Source organism: Onthophagus taurus, chromosome 1 (assembly GCF_036711975.1).
Source record: "Onthophagus taurus isolate NC chromosome 1, IU_Otau_3.0, whole genome shotgun sequence".
NCBI classification, from domain to species: domain Eukaryota; kingdom Metazoa; phylum Arthropoda; class Insecta; order Coleoptera; family Scarabaeidae; genus Onthophagus; species Onthophagus taurus.
In genome coordinates, this window is record NC_091966.1 from 11970865 (window position 1) to 11991740 (window position 20876).

The 20876-nt window shown below is 32.9% G+C and overlaps 2 protein-coding genes across 4 annotated transcripts in view; one reads left to right on the plus strand and one right to left on the minus strand.

Moving 5' to 3' along the window:
- Window positions 1-20876, minus strand: part of LOC111420504 (homeobox protein OTX2) — a 125765-nt gene that overhangs the window by 91614 nt on the left and 13275 nt on the right. The window lies entirely within an intron of this gene.
- Window positions 14914-15975, plus strand: LOC139430116 (histone-lysine N-methyltransferase SETMAR-like). Its single transcript, XM_071196785.1, has one exon. It carries the CDS (start codon window positions 14914-14916, stop codon window positions 15973-15975), a length of 1062 nt encoding a protein of 353 aa, XP_071052886.1.

Here is a 20876-nt window from a genome sequence, read left to right on the forward strand (position 1 = left end):
TACCGATTTTTAATCTCGTCACTTCGAACCAGTTTCTGAAGAAGGTTGCAACATGGCATCCGAAACGTCAAACCTTTTATTAAAAGACGCACGGCAAAACCCGAAAGTTTCTAGTGTTAGTTCTAATCTTAGTTTAATTCACACCGGCCGTGAAAGCCTTCGTACTTATAAACATGAGATCTTTTCCAATCAAGCACTGGATTGATTTGGAATCTACGCAACAAAGAAATGAATGTGTTCTTTATGAAAGCACAACGTTCAGGAGCACAATTTTCCCAATCTGAAAAATGTTGTCCAAAAAGCTTAAGAAATTTCAGACTTCTTATCAAAGTGGCCTATTGGATATCTTTAAGCTCAGTAAATCATGAGTCATTTAAAAAATTGTGTTCATTTGGCACACAAGAACAAATATTTTCTGAGCTTATATTTAATTGCTTTTACCGAATTGGACTTACTTTTGCATTGAATTGTTGCACTTAGGAAACAAAACTTTGCAAATTATAATTCTATTTCTAACCACATCTATACTTCACAATTGGGTTGCTTAATTACGTGTCAAATTGTCCAAAAAATATAAGATCGCATTTCGAAACACTTGTATAACTTGTTTGGGAATCGGTTCTAGAACGATGCTTAGGTCGCCATTCTCGATATGTTAATGAGAACTTTAATGCTACAATATGGTGTTTGGCTCCTAAGCACTTAAGTATAGCGAATCATATTTTCAATGGCGGCTACACTTTCCTCTTACAATGTATGCAAGGTATAATTATTGGTCCGAAAAGCACAAGCATCAATCGACAAAAGCGGCGTACTTCCGAAAGCACAAAGTTAGGTGTTTTTGAAAGATGGAGGAGACGGCTTTATCAGATGGTTTTGAAAATAATAACTTAATATATGGCAAGAGGAGTATAGGGAAGAAATAGAGGATTTTTAACAACTTGTCAATGCCAAACATGGAAGAGGCAGCCAACTTTATATGCATTTGTTTAAAGCAATAACAAATTGTTTTAAAATGTATTTCAAAAATATTTTTAGTCTATAATAACATTAATAACAAACAAGTACAATAAGTATAATCTCTAAAATCTAAAATCAATCGACAATTTAAATTCATTCCTAAATACTAGAAATGTTAAACCAATGAAAATTGCCTAGAAAGAAATGATAAATTCATAAATGTGTCAAGAAAGTTGCCTATTAAATTGCCTTTTTGTGTTCAGTCAATAAAATTGTACATATTTGTAACTCATCCTTACAATATTTCATTAACTTTGCTTCCACCTTAAATCACTCTACGCTCTACGCTTGCTGAAACATTGATGTGTTTCATCATTGAGCTTAAATTTTCCTTTTTGAATGTATTGAATTACAATCAAATGTTAGAGATTAATATACATTTGAATTGATGTGTCAGGTATGAATTTGAATAGAATCCAAATATTTAGGCGACCTAACGAGCTTTATCGCGATCGGATTAGCAAGCGTCGGCTGGGCACCACCGATTTTCTTCTTAATCCCGTGGGTAGCGCCACAGTACGAGTGCCGAACCTATCCCAAAATTCCCGCATAGGTAATGCCTGACCGTGCTGAAGAAACTGACAGATCGGAGCGTGGAGGGACATTATCTTTGGGTCGCGATCGACGCCGAGCCCTTGTCGCGACCATCGCGCCACAATTTTTCCTTACGTTTTTAATGATCATATCGAGGTCGAAATCCATTTATATTGAGATTCAGTTTTTGTGACGCGTCATCTTCACCTGACTTGCCATGGCATCGTTGCATTGACAACCTCTGAAGAGATTTTGCACCTCCCCTCTATCTTCTTTTTTTCTTTTTTTATAAAATCATTATAAGTTTTTCTTTTATTATTACTTTTTTAAATCATAACGTTTTGGAAACCTTTCTATGATGTTAATAAATTTAAACATTATACAATAAATAAAAACATTTAATCGAAAAAATAAAATTATATTTATTATACTTATATGAAATTTTTATTGAACAAAAAGTAGAACTAACACTAGACGTAGAACTGGAAACATTTGGATTTAGCCGTACGTCTTTCAAGACGGCTAAACCCGAATGATTCCAGTTCTAGGTCTAGTGTTAATTCTAGTTTTGCACTAGCAGTGTCACTAGAACTAATTCTAGACCTAGAACTAACAGTGGTCTAGGTTAGTTCTACTAACCCTAAACCTAAAACTGCAATCATTCGGGTTAGTTCGAGTTTTGCACTGGCACTGTCAGTAGAACTAACACTAGACCTAGACCACTGTTAGTTCTAGGTCTAGAGTTAGTTCTAGTGACACTGCTAGTGCAAAACTAGAACTAACACCAGACCTAGAACTAGAGACATTTGGGTTTAGCCATACGTCTCTTAAGACGGCTAAACCCGAATGTTTCTAGTTCTAGGTCTAGCGTTAGTTCTAAAGCTAGTGTCAGTTCTAGTTTTAGTTGTTATTTAGCGTTTTTCTAAAAAAATCATTATAAAAAAAATATATTATTAGCGTTATAAAATCATTATAACTTTTTCTTTTATTTATTTTTTTGAAATAATATCGTTTTGAAAACTTTCTTCTTTTTTATGATTTTAATAAATTTAAACATTCATTCAAATATTCAAAATTGACTTCTACGCAATAAATAAAAACATTTAATGGAAAAGGTAAAATTGCAGCAAGTTACGTACGTGGAAGCTAATTTATGACTATGTCGTAATATTTATGACCGTTTCTAGTAGCTATTTTTCAACAATCGATATCTTGAAATTCCTTAAAGAGTCATTGCCCCGTTGTGGATGATTTATTAATGTATACACACCAGTAAATTATAGTTTTTATTTTAAGATGCAAATCTAATAATTTACTGGCATTGCAAATTTGCTCCTCAAAAGCACACGATTTTTATGTGCGTTGCCTACAAGAATTATTTTCACCTACATCTCTTTTTCAAATCTCTTTATTCTTGTTTCTATAAATAGCATGTGTGGCAATTAATTATAAAATAAGATTAAAATCACCCCAACAAGTTTGCTTCCCGCCAAGTTCACTTTACTAACACCATATTTATTTGTTTTATTCATCTCTCTCACCCCATTTCTGTGTTGATAGAATTACACTTATGTATACTCGTTCGTTAATTAATCGCTTGTCGAATTGAGGAGGGTAAAAATTTCTCGAAAGTGGCAAGGAAGTGATGATAACAATGAGTTCGTGTTTTTTTGAAGGCGGGCGTATAGAAGCCACCAAGTGTGTATCCGACACGACGTGAACGTGTGCGTGAACAACTGCACACAAGAGGGACTCAGCACGCACACGCATTTTTATTGCCCTCCTCCGTCGTCTTTTATTCAAATTAATTAGGTACAATTGTGTTTATTTTAAAAAGAGGAGAATATTTTCGATGAAATAACACAGATTTGTATTACAAACATAATGTTTTTGTATGAGTACATACTTTTAAAGTTAAAGATAAGAGTGATGTTCTCATGTTCCTGTCATGAGATACAAAAGACTTATTAAACAACAAGAAGGAGGAAGGAAGAAAAAGAAAGGCGTTATGCGAATGGATCGTTCGTTATTATATTCACGGTAAACGAAGTAGAAAATTCATAATATTAATTAATGTAATTATAGTGCGTTTTAGAGAAACACGATAAAGCTATCTTAGAAGTCTCATTATCCACACGTGAAGATAACACTTTTACGCGTCCGACATGCCGCATCAAAATGAATTAAATCTATTTCAATTTAGGCCTTATTATGTTATGGTAATTTTTGTTGTTTGAATCAATTACTTCACGATCTCTTCAATCGTTTTGAGTTACAGTACAAGTTCTAGGTTTAGTTGTTATTCAGCGCTAGATTGGTGTATATTTTTATTGAACGAAAAGTAGAATTAACACTAGAACTAGAAACATTCGGGTTTAGCCTTACGTGTTTTAAGACGGCGAAAGCCGAATGTTTCTAGTTGTAGGTCTAGATTTAGTTTTAGTGGCAGTGCTACTGCAAAACTATAACTAACACCAGACGTCTAGGTGTAGTGTTAGTTCTGCGATAAAATATACGTTAAATATGACTGATTCTAGTCGAAAAAAGTACTGTCGTAGAGGAGGTAGGCCTAGAAAAACGGAATATGAAGAATTGCGTTTTGAATATACAAAAACTGGTAGATATATTCGGTAAGATGTACGTTCTGCAATTCTATTTTAAAACCCACTGCAATCAGCAGGCTTAAAACACATAAATAAGTAGTATCCACACAACTGTTTGGTAGCTGTAAGTGCTTATACAATATTTTGCAGTAAATTATGTTAAAAAAAGCATCGTCAAGTCAAAATGATACTGATCGCAACAGCTACAGCGCTTTAGATATATCTGCTATGGATGTCTCTTTTATAGACGATGACAATAATGTTATAGAAGTTAGAGATTTGTCTAATAGCAGTAATGATAATACGGTATTAGAGATACTGCCAACTCCGAAAAAAAATTCCATTACGCAGGCCATTGTTGAGTTCTTTTTTACATGCAATGGCACATTGAATTGAATCTAAATACTTTGTTAACATGATTAGAACTCTAAGGCCTGCATACGGAAACCTGATTCCTAATAGGAAAACTTTAACAGCACGCCTTCTTAATGACATCCATAATAAGATAATTTCATCTAGTCATTTTAAAAGTGAAACTGTTGTTTGAATTGATGGATGGAAGAACAGTTCAAATAATACTAAAATCGTGACTTGCAGTTTGAGTACAGTCAATGGTGAGCATACAGGTGTCCCTGAATAACCTTTCAAGACTTTAAGGGGTGATTCCTTGGGGAATGTGTAAAAGGTTGCAGATTTTACCCCTTGTGGGGATAGGGTAGTACTCAAAAAATGTGGCTAAAGAAGCTATGTAAACAATCACCAAAGGAAGCCTTAGTCGGCTTTCATTTATGTGGATAACTCACCTTAATTTTCGCCAAGAAATCACTCCTTCAAATCCTGAGAGGTTATTCAAGGACACCTGTATATTTTTTAATTAAAGCACTTCTGTGGTGATTATATAACAAACATTTGTAGGCCCACAAGAATTTCCCAATGCTTGAAATGTCACTGGAGAATCAGAAACACGTCATAAATTATGTAAAATAATTCCAGAAGCCATTGATGTTATACATGAGGATATGTATAAGTCTAAGGTTTATGCTGTGCTATCAGATAATGCAAGTGCCATAATAATGAGTAATAATGGGTAAGGATATGAAGCATTGTTTATGGCATTCTATGTGCAATAGAATACATGCGAGTAGCTACTGCTGAAACCACAAACAGTAAAAAATTTAAGCAGAGCGTTCTATCTATTATCTTTGATGATGACTTTGTAGAGGAAGTACATGAAAACATTTTATTTTACGAACTCATCTGTGAACTAATCAATAAATGTCAATCGCACTGTACATTCCTTGCAGACGCCGTACACTTTTGACTATCTCTCGAGCTACCTAACGATAAATTCTACCTCACTGCTTATTACTACATCCACTGTACGACAATAATAGGTTAAAGAAACAACATCTGGATGAAATTAATACTTTTCTTTTTAAATACCTTTCTAATGAAGGGTGTGAATAATGGGATAGCTTTAAATGAAATGTAAGAGTTTTTCAAGATTTTGCCGAGTAAAAACATAACAAAACTTTTGCTGTACTGGCGCTTGGCAGAAATGCAGTGTAATGAATTACCGAAATTAGCTATTAAGCTTTTACAAATTCCTGCTTCTTCTGGGGAAATAGAATGGACCCCTACGTAATAGGCTCATATTCGAGAATTCAAAAAAACTTGGTGATATCTATTGTAGGTTAAAGATTCAAGATAAAAGCATGCCATTGGTCGAAGATTATGATAGCTACGACGAGGAAGATTCGCAATGTGATAATCTAGACGACTAAGAAAAAATATGATATAATTCAAACGACGAAAGAACCAACTTGTGTCATATAATTATCGTCCAAGTTTCGACAAACTTCAAGGATATAAAGCACACACGTTGCCTTTTTTCAACATGTCATTTGGGCAATAATTTGATGATGCAAGTTGGTTCTTTCGTCGTTTGAATTATATCTATCTAAGCTTTTAAATTTTTTTTTGTTGCTACTTAGTAATATGTTGTTTGATTTAAAAATATACAGCACATGTTTGAGATGGCTAAACCCAAATGTTTATAGTTCTAAATCTAGTGTTAGTTCTGATGCTAGCGTTAGTTCTAGTTTTAGTTGTTACTCAGCGTTAGATTGTTGTATATTTTTCATTGAACTAAAACTACAACTAACACTAAAACTAGAAAGATTCGAGTTTAGTCTTGATAATGCACTTTTGTTTATTCCCTTCTCCGGATTAGTCTGTTATATCGATGTTTTACTCTATTATTTTATTATAATACGATTATCGAATAAAAAAGATAACACGTGCTCATATTAACACTACAAATTTTTATTTGGATTCGCCAATAAAGTTTCCAGTAGCAATAAACTTTTTTAAAATCAGCATAAAACGATAAGTAAATTTTAAAAACCACCTGTCGTGACTTTAACGATGTAATAATAACAATCCGTTTCTTCTTTAAGCGGCAGTAGTATACATTTTGACGTGCACCCACCCTTTCAGATCGTTATCTGATCAATTCGATTCATTGAGGAGGAACGCTCAAAACGGTGCCTTTTGTTGAGATCGTAGTCCTAACGATATTGTCCATCATTCCGACAGCACACCGTAAAACTGCAAAGTCATTCTTCTTCCTCGTCTTCAGTCCGGTTTGTAAACTACATACTGAAAATAGCCAACAACATAATTTCAGTTATGACAGTTTGTGTTCGCGGTAATGTAATAACCTCGTTATTAAAAGAAATATTTTCGAAGGCTATATTTAAGAATAGTATTTTCTTCATCCACTTAAACATACATAAAAAATATAACGTCTCTTCTTGATATAAATAAAACATATTCTCCTTGTAGAAGAAAACTCGTTAATTGTGAAATTATGCCGCGATTCGACGGCGCGATATCGAACGGGAACGGACGCTCCGTAATGCGGTTAACACGCGAATTCTGCACGTAAACTTCCATTAAAGTTTTAAATGATAGTCACGTGTATACACGTAACCTCAGTTTACATAGAAAATACTGTGTCGATCTCTAAATAATTTATTTTTTTCAACAAAATCTCATTTAATTTTAAAAAGAAACGTATAATTCATTTTAATTTAGTTATCAAATTTCTCAGAACGACGTCAACCATTATTTGCGAATGAACGAAAATATAACAATCGAACAGACGGACGTTCAAAAAGGTATTATTCAAAACACCCTTTTATTTCCACCGGTCTGCGTAACAAAGCGTTCTCCGTTTGTCCCCGGGATTTGATTAATGATTAAACATAATCTCCCTTTCGCGGCCGGCGCGTTCAAAAGCCCTCCGAGTAGATCGTGACCGGAATCACCTGAGCCCAAAAAACTTTTCGTACACACTCCAGACAACTTCCACACAATCGGAACGTCCGACTTCTTCTCGGAACTCCTTCGAGAAGACGTAGTTCCTCCTTGACGGAACAACAACGCCACAGAAACTCTTCTTTGGTACATACCAGGAGGACTCCGAGACCGGAGCGGCGGTGATTCGTTCGTTGGTTCGTTCTTCTTCCTTCAATTAGTGAGGCGCGATGATTGTGCGCTCTCGATCACGACTTAACAGCCTTGTTAACTCTCGGCGAGGCGTAATGTGGTAGTAATAAGACGTCAGCGTGATTAATGGTTATATTTCAATTCGCCTCGTTACCGTCTGAAATAATCACCGGCAGGTTGAGGACTAAGGTTGGTGACGGACAGTCACCGCGTCACCTCGTCCTTTTGTCCAACCAAACGACCCAACCGGCCTGAAAGGAAGGACGATGGATGCCATCAAATTCTCACTCCTCTACCAACCACTTCAAAAAGAAAAAAAGATATTTTTATCTTTTCCTTACATAATATATAGCCATTTCTTTATAATTCTATTCAACTGTGTTTATTAGTCACAAATAATTTAAGAGTCTTTAGAATCTAAAAAACTTTACACATTTATACTTACTCATATACATATCCAAAGTATAAAAAGAAAATTTAAATCGTGCAAAAACTTTACGTTAAGTGTGCCTCTAAATGTATTGGTGGAAATTTAATTTAATATTGAAGTACTACTTTATCTGACCATACACCCAATTTTTTATTTTTTCATACAAAGTAGGACTTTAAATTGAGATAAATTCATGTTATATTGTATAAACCTCTATAATCATGATAAATATACCGATATGAAATTTCAGATAAATATGCGAGAAAGTTAAGTGTAGGCCACTCCAGTTAATTAAACAAGTTATGAATTTATATACCCTGAAAAGTTTAAATTATTGTTGCTTTTCGTGACTTTACATTTTATCTACTCTGAACATTTTTATTTCGATTTTTGCAAAAGTATCGTGATTGTTATTTAAAATTAAACTCTTTTTAGTGCATCTCCTAAAAATACCGTGATTCTAACTCAATTTTTAAAAAAGTTATGATTTTTTATAACCAAAATCCATTTCATTTTCCTCTCAATTTTGGTGACAATTCCATATTTTTGATAGAAAACTGCATAGAAGTAGAAATTCAACGTGATCCAAATAGGGCAGTGATGCAATTCCGACTCTCACCTCCAAGTTTTTGAACACTGGAAATCTGAGCAACCCTGCGGAAGACTGTGATAACTAATCCCAGTGGGATGCAGGATAAGTGTTAATGAGAGCAAGAGAACAACAGACTCCAAAGAATCGACCTAAGGTACGAACAAGGAACAACGACTTAACGCTAAACGTGAGGACTCCGTATCAGAACACAGCTCTTCAAGTACTAGGAGATGTCCTAGTAAAGTACAAGACTGGGACAATTATATAAGAAGGATTACGACATTTTCTATAACTGTCATAACAGCAGACAAGAGTTAAATTAAGTAAAATATCATTAGTTTCAAACCATTGAGTCCCAGAACATGCGGAATAAACGTTAAGGAAGCTTTTTAGTATTAGCGGTACTAACGTGCTTGCTCAAACTGAGGACAACAACATAAAAGAAAAGGATGTCTTTTTACGATGAGCTGGAAGGGGCATATAACAAAGCCTCAAACCATGACATAAAGATTATAATTGAAGACTTTAAAGCACAAATAGAAAAAAGTCAACAGCCTTCACGAGGAAAGCAGTGAGAATGGAGTGCAACTTCCAGGGGTTTAATAGTGAGAAGCATCTTATTCTAAAGAAAATAAATATTTAAGGCAACTTGGGTATCCCCCGATGGACATACTTAAAATCAAATAGACCGTCACAACTCAATTCTCATGAACATAAAGAGCTGGAAAGAAACAAACATTGGCATTGACTATTTCAATAAAGGCTAATATATAAGGGCTGCAATAAGGGCTATAATATCGTACGCAAAAAAAAAACATTGAAAGGAGAAAGAATATCCAGATTTAACATCTAATTGCTGCAGGATAGAAATAAGCTAAAACAATTTCAGGAAGACCTAGCGACAAGCTTACCACCGAGGACATGACGACAAATGTAGAATGGAAAATGTAGAACAGCTCTCTTAACAACTGGCTTAAAAGATATAAAAGAAATATGAGGCAGCACGAAACAAAAATGTTCTACGGAGTACTCAATGAACAATGAAAGTTTAAACCCAGAACCATGTTGTGCAAGGAAAAAGAGGGGAATTTTGTGTTGAGCACCAACTTAATACTAAACAGGTACACCTAGTTTTTTGATCAGCTGAAGAACAGGAAACATCAACCCTCGTATAGGTAGAAGAACCCCTTTAACGCTAAGCAAAAATAAGTCACCTGATAGCGACCAAATCCCTGCGCAAATCCCCTCAAAATATTGAAATTATTTTCCTAGCTAATGGAAAGGGCAGGGTAAACCACTGGCGTCATCTTTCTTTTTATCTCTCAAACGTTCTCTCCTTCGTGGTAACTCATTGTTAAAAAAACCTCGTGATCAACACCGCCCATTATTAAAATAAGAGTCAGATGCATAGATTTTGACAGCTTTTTCGATGGACACTTCAGTAGCGTCCTCGGTTTCTGCACATCACTAAATTCTTCGCCCAGAGGTAACCCGCAATAGATTTCATCTGATTCATTCATAAGAGGTTCAGAAAGCTTTCGGTCTGTGAGAGGTCACTTCATATTCTATGTTTTCTAATTGGATGACATAATGAAAAAGATTCGTAGAATACAGATTCGATTTAGATATAGATGCGTGCGTTGCAAAAAAAACACACAAGTTCAAATTGGAAAAAATAAAAATTTATTAATAGTACGGACATCCAAAACGGCTCACCAATCCAAAGTAATTACAATACACGAAGTTATTGATCAATAATAAGCAGCAGAATTCAAAGGACGAAATCGTAAGAGAAAATAATAATGGAAAAATGGTAGCTGGAATAGGTATTTTCGGGTAGGTACTTGGTTTTTGTATCGAAAGTCATAGCAGTTAGTGTCTTATTGGCTTGAACTACATCTAGTAAACGTAAGGATGCATCACAGCCAAAATCAAGGGTGTGTTAAAAGGGTAAATGAAGATGTGGATAAAGTTTTAAAACCACTAACTCATCTAACGGGCTTAAATGTATTCAGTTTGTGAAGAGCTGAATATTTTATTCTGCAAAGAACGAGCTACGTTATGAATGCATCGTGCTATGTCTGCAGGACATAAATCAAATGTTCCAGTATAATGAAGAAAATTAACGTGAACAAGAAATAATGGAAAATGATGAAGACGAGGGAGGGAGGGAAGGCGAGGCAGAAAATGAAGGCAAAGATCAGAAAGAAGTCTTATACGACATACTTCATATTAATTCTATAAAAGATTGGTAGAAATGGTAGGATATGGGATAAGTTATACTGCAGCTGAGTATTTCTACAAGTAGACCTTATGGTGTATGGTCAAAGTGTGCTAGTCACACTTATTGAAAAGTTTCTTTTAAAGTTTAAAAAAAAAAATTTTAAATTTAATTTTCATTTGTAAATATATTGTACGTTGTTAAATGGTTAAATGCTTTTGGAAAAATTATATTTTTTTGTTATTGATTTTGTGGCCAATTTTATTTGCCACAGATTATTTTAACTGATTGCTGTAGTAAAAGTAAGCTTATCTTGGCAACGGTTTTATCTTTAGAAAATCCTTGTTACTTTGTTAATTGTATTCTCTGGTGCCAATATCTAAGACATTGAAATCAACCTGGTGTATTCAAAGAAAGTTTGATATCTAATTAAGTGGTTATTTGATGGTCAAACCAAATTTTGAACCCTCTTACAAGGTCGTGATATGTCGCAATGCAATGGGACAATATCTGAGAAAATGTATTCCATTAAGACGATAATTTGATTCTGTTATTATAATAAAATTTAAAGTACTATTTTTTGCCATCATTGGATGTCTCGTTGTTTACCATCGATCCAATTAAGAAGCATGACTTATATGTATTTTTAATGAAGTAATATATGAACTAACGAAGTTTTCACATTAATAGGGGCGCCTGTCAAACATTTTTAGTAACCATCATGAAGCTTACAATTATTGAGAGACAAAATTCATTGGAATAACTCTTTAATCCACCCACATATCTAATCCGATTGATTTCGATTTTCACTGACACTAAGGAGTTTTTTACCATTTGGTATTGGTATACTTGCTAAATAAATTTTAAACCCCTTAGATGCATTTTTTTCACAAAATATAAAATACCACCTTCTTTCTAATTTAACATTACATACAAGATTAATTTGCCTGGTTTGTGAGTCGTACTACGTATGTATAATCTAAAAAATTGTACGGGTCAACATAAGTGTTTATGCAAGACATCGAATTCTGCAAATTTAAATTTTTGTGGTTATTTAATAGATATAATCAGCATTTATGGATATAAGAAAATCCGTATTAAACAGGAGACTCAAGTTAAGTTACATTGAATGGGTATCATTATCTTTAGTTTCTGCAAAACCATTATTGTATGCTCAAATGATTTTAACACAAATCAAATGTAATCAGGTAACAGTACGAAACATTCTTGCATTCATGGTTAAGAAGAAACAGGCCAGTTGTATGACCACTTGGAGTCCCCAATCTAGTTGAAATTCACTTATACTATTTATGGTAAATGGTAAAAGATAGAGTATATCAAAAGTCGTGCGACATTCTGTAAAAAGTAATACATTTTGTTTTGAGAAGATGTAATTTATACATTAATTATGATGGGAGACATTTTGAACATCTGTAATCTTAAATATTTTTATTACATTGTTTTAGTAATTTAAAATTATGCCATGACGGTCTATAGAGGAAAACTACAAGATTTGAAAAGATTTTAGCTTAAATATAAATATTGGACTAGATCGTCCTAATTAAACGCTGAATACTGATTGCAAAAGATTAGATAGTGCTGGAAAGTAACTAGATACTAGACCGTCCTCACAGAAGACTACCTTTCAGAAGACTACTGTTAGAAGAAAATTAGATACTACTAATAAAAGTCTAGATCATCGTAGTTGTCAGCTGTTGTAAAGGGATGTCCTCGAAGAGAATTAGTAAAGTGAGTATGCTTCCATATTTTGGCAGAATATATCGACGGGTGATCTGTCTTCCAAAAATTTCAATCTGAACATTCACAGAGCTGCAGTTGACAAATTATATTTTCGAAAACATCTCGCATCAGAAAATCGAGTGTGATGCCGATTTTTGACAACTAACGAGATTACCAACTAGTAACATTTTAAAATAACAGTTCTTCTTAGGTAGTCGACTCATTTTAGAGGACTTTTTAAAGGCAAATGTATTGCCGATCCGTAACATTGAAACTAATAATGTTATTTTTGAAAATAAATATAACTTATTTCAGAAAAGCACAATAACACCAATAGGATTCAACTCATTATTTAATATTTTCCACTAAATATTAAAAATTGAATATAAAACCATTTAATAGATTTTTAATTTTTAAGAAATTAAAAAATATCAAAAATTTACCTATCTGTGAAAGAAATTCTTTTAAAAATATTTTCAATTCATACTACCACCTATATGTTTCACTATTCTTCGTATGGATGTGTGCTCTATAAACTTTTAATTATCAGAAAAATACAAACTCACAGAGGTATTGAGGAATCTGCTAAAATTACCAGACCAATAAATTGTTAATGCAACAAATATTTTTGTGCAACTTTGCTATTGTTCAACGTTCCAAAGGAAACATAAATCTTTTGTTATCATATTTTTTCTTATCATATTTTAGTTCATACTCGTCGGAATGTGCAGCAGCTTTATTTATTTGTGTAACATATTTTATTTATTATTCAAATAATTGACCAGATTAGCGACTCAATTGTTCAATTCAAGCAATAAATCTAAAATACCTAAAACTAATTAATTTCCACACCTGACATCTCGAAGTGGAGAAAGATTTTTTTAATCTATTCACAACAGATTAGAATCGCATGAAAAAAATTGTTAACTATCAATTTAATAGTTTTAATAGTCAATATTTATATTCAAAACGGTTGTAGGGCTGAAGTATTATATGAAATTCGTTTAGCCTTAAAATTGTGTAGCACCATTGTGCTATAATTAATTTTTGTTGATTTAACTAATTATTACCTATTATTACTATTACCTTATAACTTTTATTTTTAACTCTGTAGACATAAGTTAGACAAATTATATCAACATTACAAGATTTTAAAGAGAACGGAATTGTATAGCGTTACCATTTTCAATAATGAATCTATTCCGACAGTCCATAATACTAATACATTGGTATTAAAGTTATCATATTCGGCAAATCAAACATAACATAGGTATCGGGTAGATAGTGCATATTAATTACCATGTCAACGGTATTAATTCATTTATTGATCCTGGAATCAATAAGGACATAAAACAAATTGATTACATTGAGAGTAATGTGTGACTTGACAATTACAATATACTGTTTCAAACCGAGGTTATCTTTTTGAATTATTCAGTATAGTATATAGTTTTAATTGGTCGGAAGGTTGTTTGTAAGTATTGCAATAAGTATTATACCTGAATGTATTATATACAGGGTGAGTCAATAGTGCGGGGACGGAAGATAGTGGCTATACTATTGAAAATAAAAGAAATGTTTTTATGCCATCATATATTACCATCAAAGCTGTATCGATTAAAATTATTTTCAGCTATACAGGGTGTTTCACTATTCCAGGACCATACTCAACTTCATTTTTTTAAATGGAACGCTATGTATTTTTGTACATATTCTGATTTGCTGTCTTAAATGCTACGACTGCATATCTTGTTTTTAAATTTTGAATGCAAGGTTGCCAAGTTATTATTTTTTTTGTGAAAAAGTTTGAAAATTCAGGTGGTCACTTAAAATTCGTTATCTGCATTAATATTGAATATTGAAGATTGCAATTTGGGGTGTCGATAAACAAAGCTTGGGTCTTTCGAACACTGTTCATACTATTGGATATCATTGTACAGGGTGTTTAGCAAAAGCGATTAATTTATGCAATGTTTGGAGAACCATAACTTTGTTATTTTAAATGGAACACCCCGTATTTTTCTAAGGTTTCGGATAGCCTTATTAATTATCTTTCATTTTTGTTAAGCATATGGTATCTCTAATACGTGTACTTTTTGAGAAAATTAGACTGCTTTAAAAATGTCGGCATAAACGTGATTTATTAAAAAAAAGTAGGCTTTGAAAAGATTTTTATAGCAATACGAAGTGTCAAACAATTAAGTTTTGATTTCTCTTTGTTTGTTCATAACGTGTTTCCAAAATCTGTTGTTTGATTAAAATGAATTTTAGTCAAGAAGAACTTATTGATATGGTATATTTCTTGGGTGCGGGAGAGCGAAATCCATTTCTTGCCTCTAGACTTTACGCTCAACAATTTCCAGAGCGTAGGCATCCTAGGGTTGAAGCATTTGAAAACCTTCAAGAAAGGTTTGAAAGAACAGGACACGTCAAATACGAAAAAAAAGATCGCGAGAAACGAACCACTCGGGAAGAGAACGAACTTTCTGTATTATTAAAGGTAGTTGAAAACCCGCACACTAGTACACGCAAAATAAGCAATGAGCTTAACGTCAGCCAAACGTCTGTTTCAAGAATCTTACGAAAATATAAATTTCATCCATACCATATTCAATTAGTACAAGAACTTGATGCAACTGATTTCCAGAAAAGGCTAGAATTTTCGGAATGGGCATTAGAAAAAGTTCAACAAGAGTATAATTTTTTTGATTATCTATTATTCAGCGATGAGGCAACGTTTCACAAAAATGGCTACGTTAACCGCCATAACTTTCATTATTATGATACTATCAATCCTCATTTTATACGACCAGTAGACCACCAACATCGATGGTCTGTAAATGTCTGGGCAGGGATAGTAGGATCTTGTTTGATCGGGCCGTATTTTTTCGAGGGAAACGTTAACGGAGAATCTTATTGGAATTTTTTGGAAAATCACCTGCCAGCACTTTTAGGAGATGTTCCACTAAACGTTCGGCAAAGAATGTGGTTTCAGCACGACGGTGCGCCACCTCACTATAGTAGGATAGTTAGAAGACATTTAGACAGAATTTTTGTTGATCGGTGGGTAGGCAGAGGAGGTCCTGTTAGATGGCCACCACGTTCTCCGGATTTGACAAAATTAGATTTTTTTTTGTGGGGATATGTAAAAAGCTTGGTATATGAAGAACCACCAACGACGAAAGCAAATATGATGAATCGTATTCGCGATGCGTTTGAAACAATAAACGTAAACATGTTGCAGAACGTTAATGTTTCATTTCTTAGACGAATTGAAACTTGTGTTCAACAACAAGGAGGCTATATTGAACATTTACTTTAATTTTGTTTTGTTAATGGTTGTTGCTTAATTCTTCATTGTATTTTTTTTAATATTGTGTATTGCACCTATATCTTTTTCGACATAAACTTACTTATATGTTCAAAAATGTTGTTCCATAGCCTACACTTTGTAAATAAATCACGTTTATACTGACATTTTTAAAACAGTCTAATTTTCTCAAAAAGTACACGTATTAGATATATCATATGCTTAACAAAAATAAAAGAGAATTAATAAGGCTATCCGAAACCTTAGAAAAATACGGGGTGTTCCATTTAAAATAACAAAGTTATGGTTCTCCAAACATTGCATAAATTAATCGCTTTTGCTAAACACCCTGTACAATGATATCCAATAGTATGAACAGTGTTCGAAAGACCCAAGCTTTGTTTATCGACACCCCAAATTGCAATCTTCAATATTCAATATTAATGCAGATAACGAATTTTAAGTGACCACCTGAATTTTCAAACTTTTTCACAAAAAAAATAATAACTTGGCAACCTTGCATTCAAAATTTAAAAACAAGATATGCAGTCGTAGCATTTAAGACAGCAAATCAGAATATGTAAAAAAATACATAGCGTTCCATTTAAAAAAATGAAGTTGAGTATGGTCCTGGAATAGTGAAACACCCTGTATAGCTGAAAATAATTTTAATCGATACAGCTTTGATGGTAATATATGATGGCATAAAAACATTTCTTTTATTTTCAATAGTATAGCCACTATCTTCCGTCCCCGCACTATTGACTCACCCTGTATAATATGTATAATGCCTATTCATAGTTAAAGAATAGAGAATCAAGATGCTTCTTAAGTTTTCGGATGACATGCATTCTAGTTACAGTTGCTTTAGTATCTTAACATTTTATAGAAATCTGCGAAAAAAAATGTCTGTCAATAAGTTTCTCTTAACTCAAGATTTTTGATAATAAATATTCCAGTCCAATGCATGAGGACTATCTTTTAAAGACAACAATACCTGCATCTGGTTTATCGGTAAATAATCCTGATATCAGTTAGACAATCTTCAACTAGACCAATACCACAATATTCAAAATTAAGCTTGTAGGTCAAAATATCATTGGTTCTCAAATAATTACGAATCATTGTTGTTCGCAATGTGACCACAAGGACATAACGTATGGCATATAAGCCAGTAATAATTTTCAGTTAACCTGTTACTTTTGGACAACAGCTTACTTTAAGGTTTGGAGATCAATTACTGCCCTACACAGGAGATATGCTACGTCATAATTCAATTCTGTTTTATCGAAGTATGAATTTTCGTTTAAGCATCTAATATATTCGTTCTGCCACAAAAAAAAATAAAATCGGAGTTGGATGACAAGTTATGCAGTTTATTTCTTGTACACTGAGAGAAATGGATTGTACTATGCACTAAAAATATACTATAAGGTATAATACGTTTACTACGACTAGTGACAGTGAGACGAGATTGTATTCAGTACAATAAATATAATGAATATAATACAATTAACTGCTGCATGTATACAATGAATTGCTGCATGTATAATATTTTTTATCTACGACAGCTTGGATAAGTCATCATTACCGCACTCATTTGAGGTGATTTGAGTTACGTAACGAAGTTCATTACCGCACTGGTTTCATTACGTAACGCATTTTTAGCCCAATCAGAACAGACTTAATTTATTGAAACGAGCAACAATACAAAAGAAAAAGTGTTATCTACTTACAAAGAAACAATACTATTTATTATAAACATTAATTGTTATGTTTTTACATTTCAAAACACTTATTCCAGATGAGTAAACATGTTGTTGAAACTGACAATTCAAAATTGTCAACAATCATTTCAAAATATTTTTATAAATGTCAAATAGACTTTTTTAAAGAAATTAATTTTTTAGTAATTTTAGCAGTCGTAGATAAAATGCTGTATATCACACGTGGGCTAGAGCATAATTACAGTACTCGTGTGATTACACGACTCGGTCTACGACCTCGTCGTGCAATTCTCCACACTCGTACAGTAATTATGTTTCCAGCCCACTTGTAATATAAATAACTATTCTATAATATGATTCGTACAATCTATTTCTAATAATACAATTTTAACATGTCGCAATTTACTATATCGTGCAAAAATTCGAGCTGGAGATTTTTATGGATCTAAACAATTTGAATGCTCCTGAATCCATTTCTAGTTTCTCTTTCCCAGCTCTTTTCATATTAGCTAGTATCTTAAATTAAGACAAATTAGTGAAATGTTGCATAAGGTTTCATAATCGTGATACACGATTAGATATAACATTTCGTATTGTTCATATTTTTTTAATCTACATCCAAGAATTATGGCATAAACACTCTTAACTCTCTAGAACTAACCACTTCAAGAGTTTCGCGATTCAGACGCTTTTTTAAAAAATATGGTAACTTCGTAATTTGATGAGAAAGCTCGCCATTTCATGTAATTCATAATAATATTATTATGTCATTATGTTCTTATCACAAATGTAACCAATTGAAGTATAAGATCGCTATTATGCCTTTAAGGCTTGATATAGAGCTCAATAAGAAGATCCAGAGAGTTGCTCAATTCTGTTAGATTGAATTTGCCAGAAACATAAATTTCAGTACTTTGATATCAGAACATCTTTATCTTGGGATATTGCAACCCCATTAAAAGTTGAAAACTAGATTTCTTTAGAAAAATAAATAGGTCGAATTGGGGAAGATATATTAGGATGGAAAATCTTCTACTGAACGGCTGTTAGATATACGGTACATTCATGAAAAATAATATTTAATTATTATTTTCCCTAATAAAAAGGTTATAACCCTTACGTATTCTTATTTTTTATTCACTCTTGTAAAAATTCCTCGCAAACATAACATACAATACGAGGCTAATCTTAAGCGACATATATGTTATGAGACTACAAGATAAAGGCTTGACAAAAGAAGACAAACAGCAAATTTCGATTGGGGTGTTTCTACTGGTAAAGAAAATGGAGATTAGATGACTTCGTGTCGTTATTCTTCAAAAGAGTTCTTGAGGAAATCAAAATTGCAGTGATTGCTATATTTTAATATCCCGGCATCCATCATGAACAGTTTGCAGATGTTGAAGAATGGTATTTGAAACATTTTAAAATTATAGATGCCAGTCTACTACACTTAATATCTAACAGCTACATATGTCATTAACTTAAAAATACTGATGGATCAAAAATGGTAAACTTGATATCTTCGAAAGAAAGGTATTGTGAACAATCCTAGAATCTATTGTGTCTGCACAATAACGAAAACTACAACCAACCATCATCGCCGTGTAACGTGGCCTTAATGCTGCTCGAATTGTTCACATGCATTTCGCATTTATGTATTGCTGCATGCGTTGAATGCAAATAAACAACATAAGACAGATTTAAGAGTTCTTATGTATTTAGCAATATTGAAAAGAAGAAACGATCCCTAAATCCCTATTTATGGCCAGTGTAATTCTTAACTATTTTGAGTCTAAGAATATTTGCTGAAATATAGCTGAAAATCTATTTCTGCAATATAATTTCAGAGTTTCTTTGATACATTTTTTAATCGAGATATGTTAAATTCAAATATCTTGTGGTATATGCATTCTTGCAACATCTTCCAGCCGACTTTGTCTTGCACTTCCAAGTAATCTACAATCCATGCAGTACGATTTCCGACTTTAACTTGCAATCTGTCCAGTGTAATTCTGGACTTCTACTTGAAGCCTGCAATATGTGACTAATGTGACTAAAACTTGAAATCTATGCAGTGCAATCTTTTTGAATACATGTAATCTGTGGAATGTAATTTCAGACTCGTCTTTAAAATTCTGAAATCCCCAAGCTTCTTTTTGGAGTTGAAAGGAAAATCTTTTTGGAATCTGGAACCTGTTAACTTCTTCTAAGGCAGTGTAATTTAAGATATCTTGTTGAAGTATGTAATGTAGGATCTCTGGCCACTTACTCGAGAATGTAATTTGATGAGGTCTATATAAAATTAAGCACAATGATAAGGTTATAGCAGATGCCATATACCTATATATAGATAAAGTAATAATTATGATTAATTTGATTATCCATTTCACCCAATACTAATTATAAAGTAATAAATTAAACAAATTAAATTTCGTTACTTTATAACAATTCCAATATAATATATAATAACTATATAAGTTAAAATATATTTTATTTCTTTTTGTTACTTACATTGTTGTTTATAAAAAAGTAAGATAAATGTACATGGAGGTAGTATGTAGATAGATGTACATGATACTTTATAAAAAATTCATTGGAATGCAATTCACTCACGAACCATACCGTGACCAGCTATTTCTGTTGGTGTTTTGTACTTAAGAGAGCAGTGAAATGTGCGGGTAATTTGTTTGCAAGTGCTTTACTATTCACCATTACACAATAACACAGTTAGTTAATGGTTCTAATTGTCAGTTATATCGCTCATCGTTTTGTATTGAACTTTAAGACCGTACCTTATGCATTTTCCGTACCATATGGTTTCGACGTTGTCGTTTATGGTTCGTAACATACAAAGGATTATGAAATTTATGTTTAAGCGAATAGAAAAACACTAAATATAAAACTTTATGTTTCGTTTATAATTTTTTATTTAGTTTTATTATAGTTTTAATGATTTTCATTAATTATATGTCTTTTTCATCTCTTTACACAACACTTGTAAGTGGAGGGGGTCTTTTGTAATTCAATTAAGCTAATTGTGCCCGTGCGCTGAAGATCATCTGCCGTGATAGCCACTTGATGGACAGGAGACTCTCAATCCTTTTTTTTGACCTTCATTAGTTGACATGAACAAGGAGGGTTCGCCTTCGTCCTATCACATTCGATGCGACATTGGCCGATTCA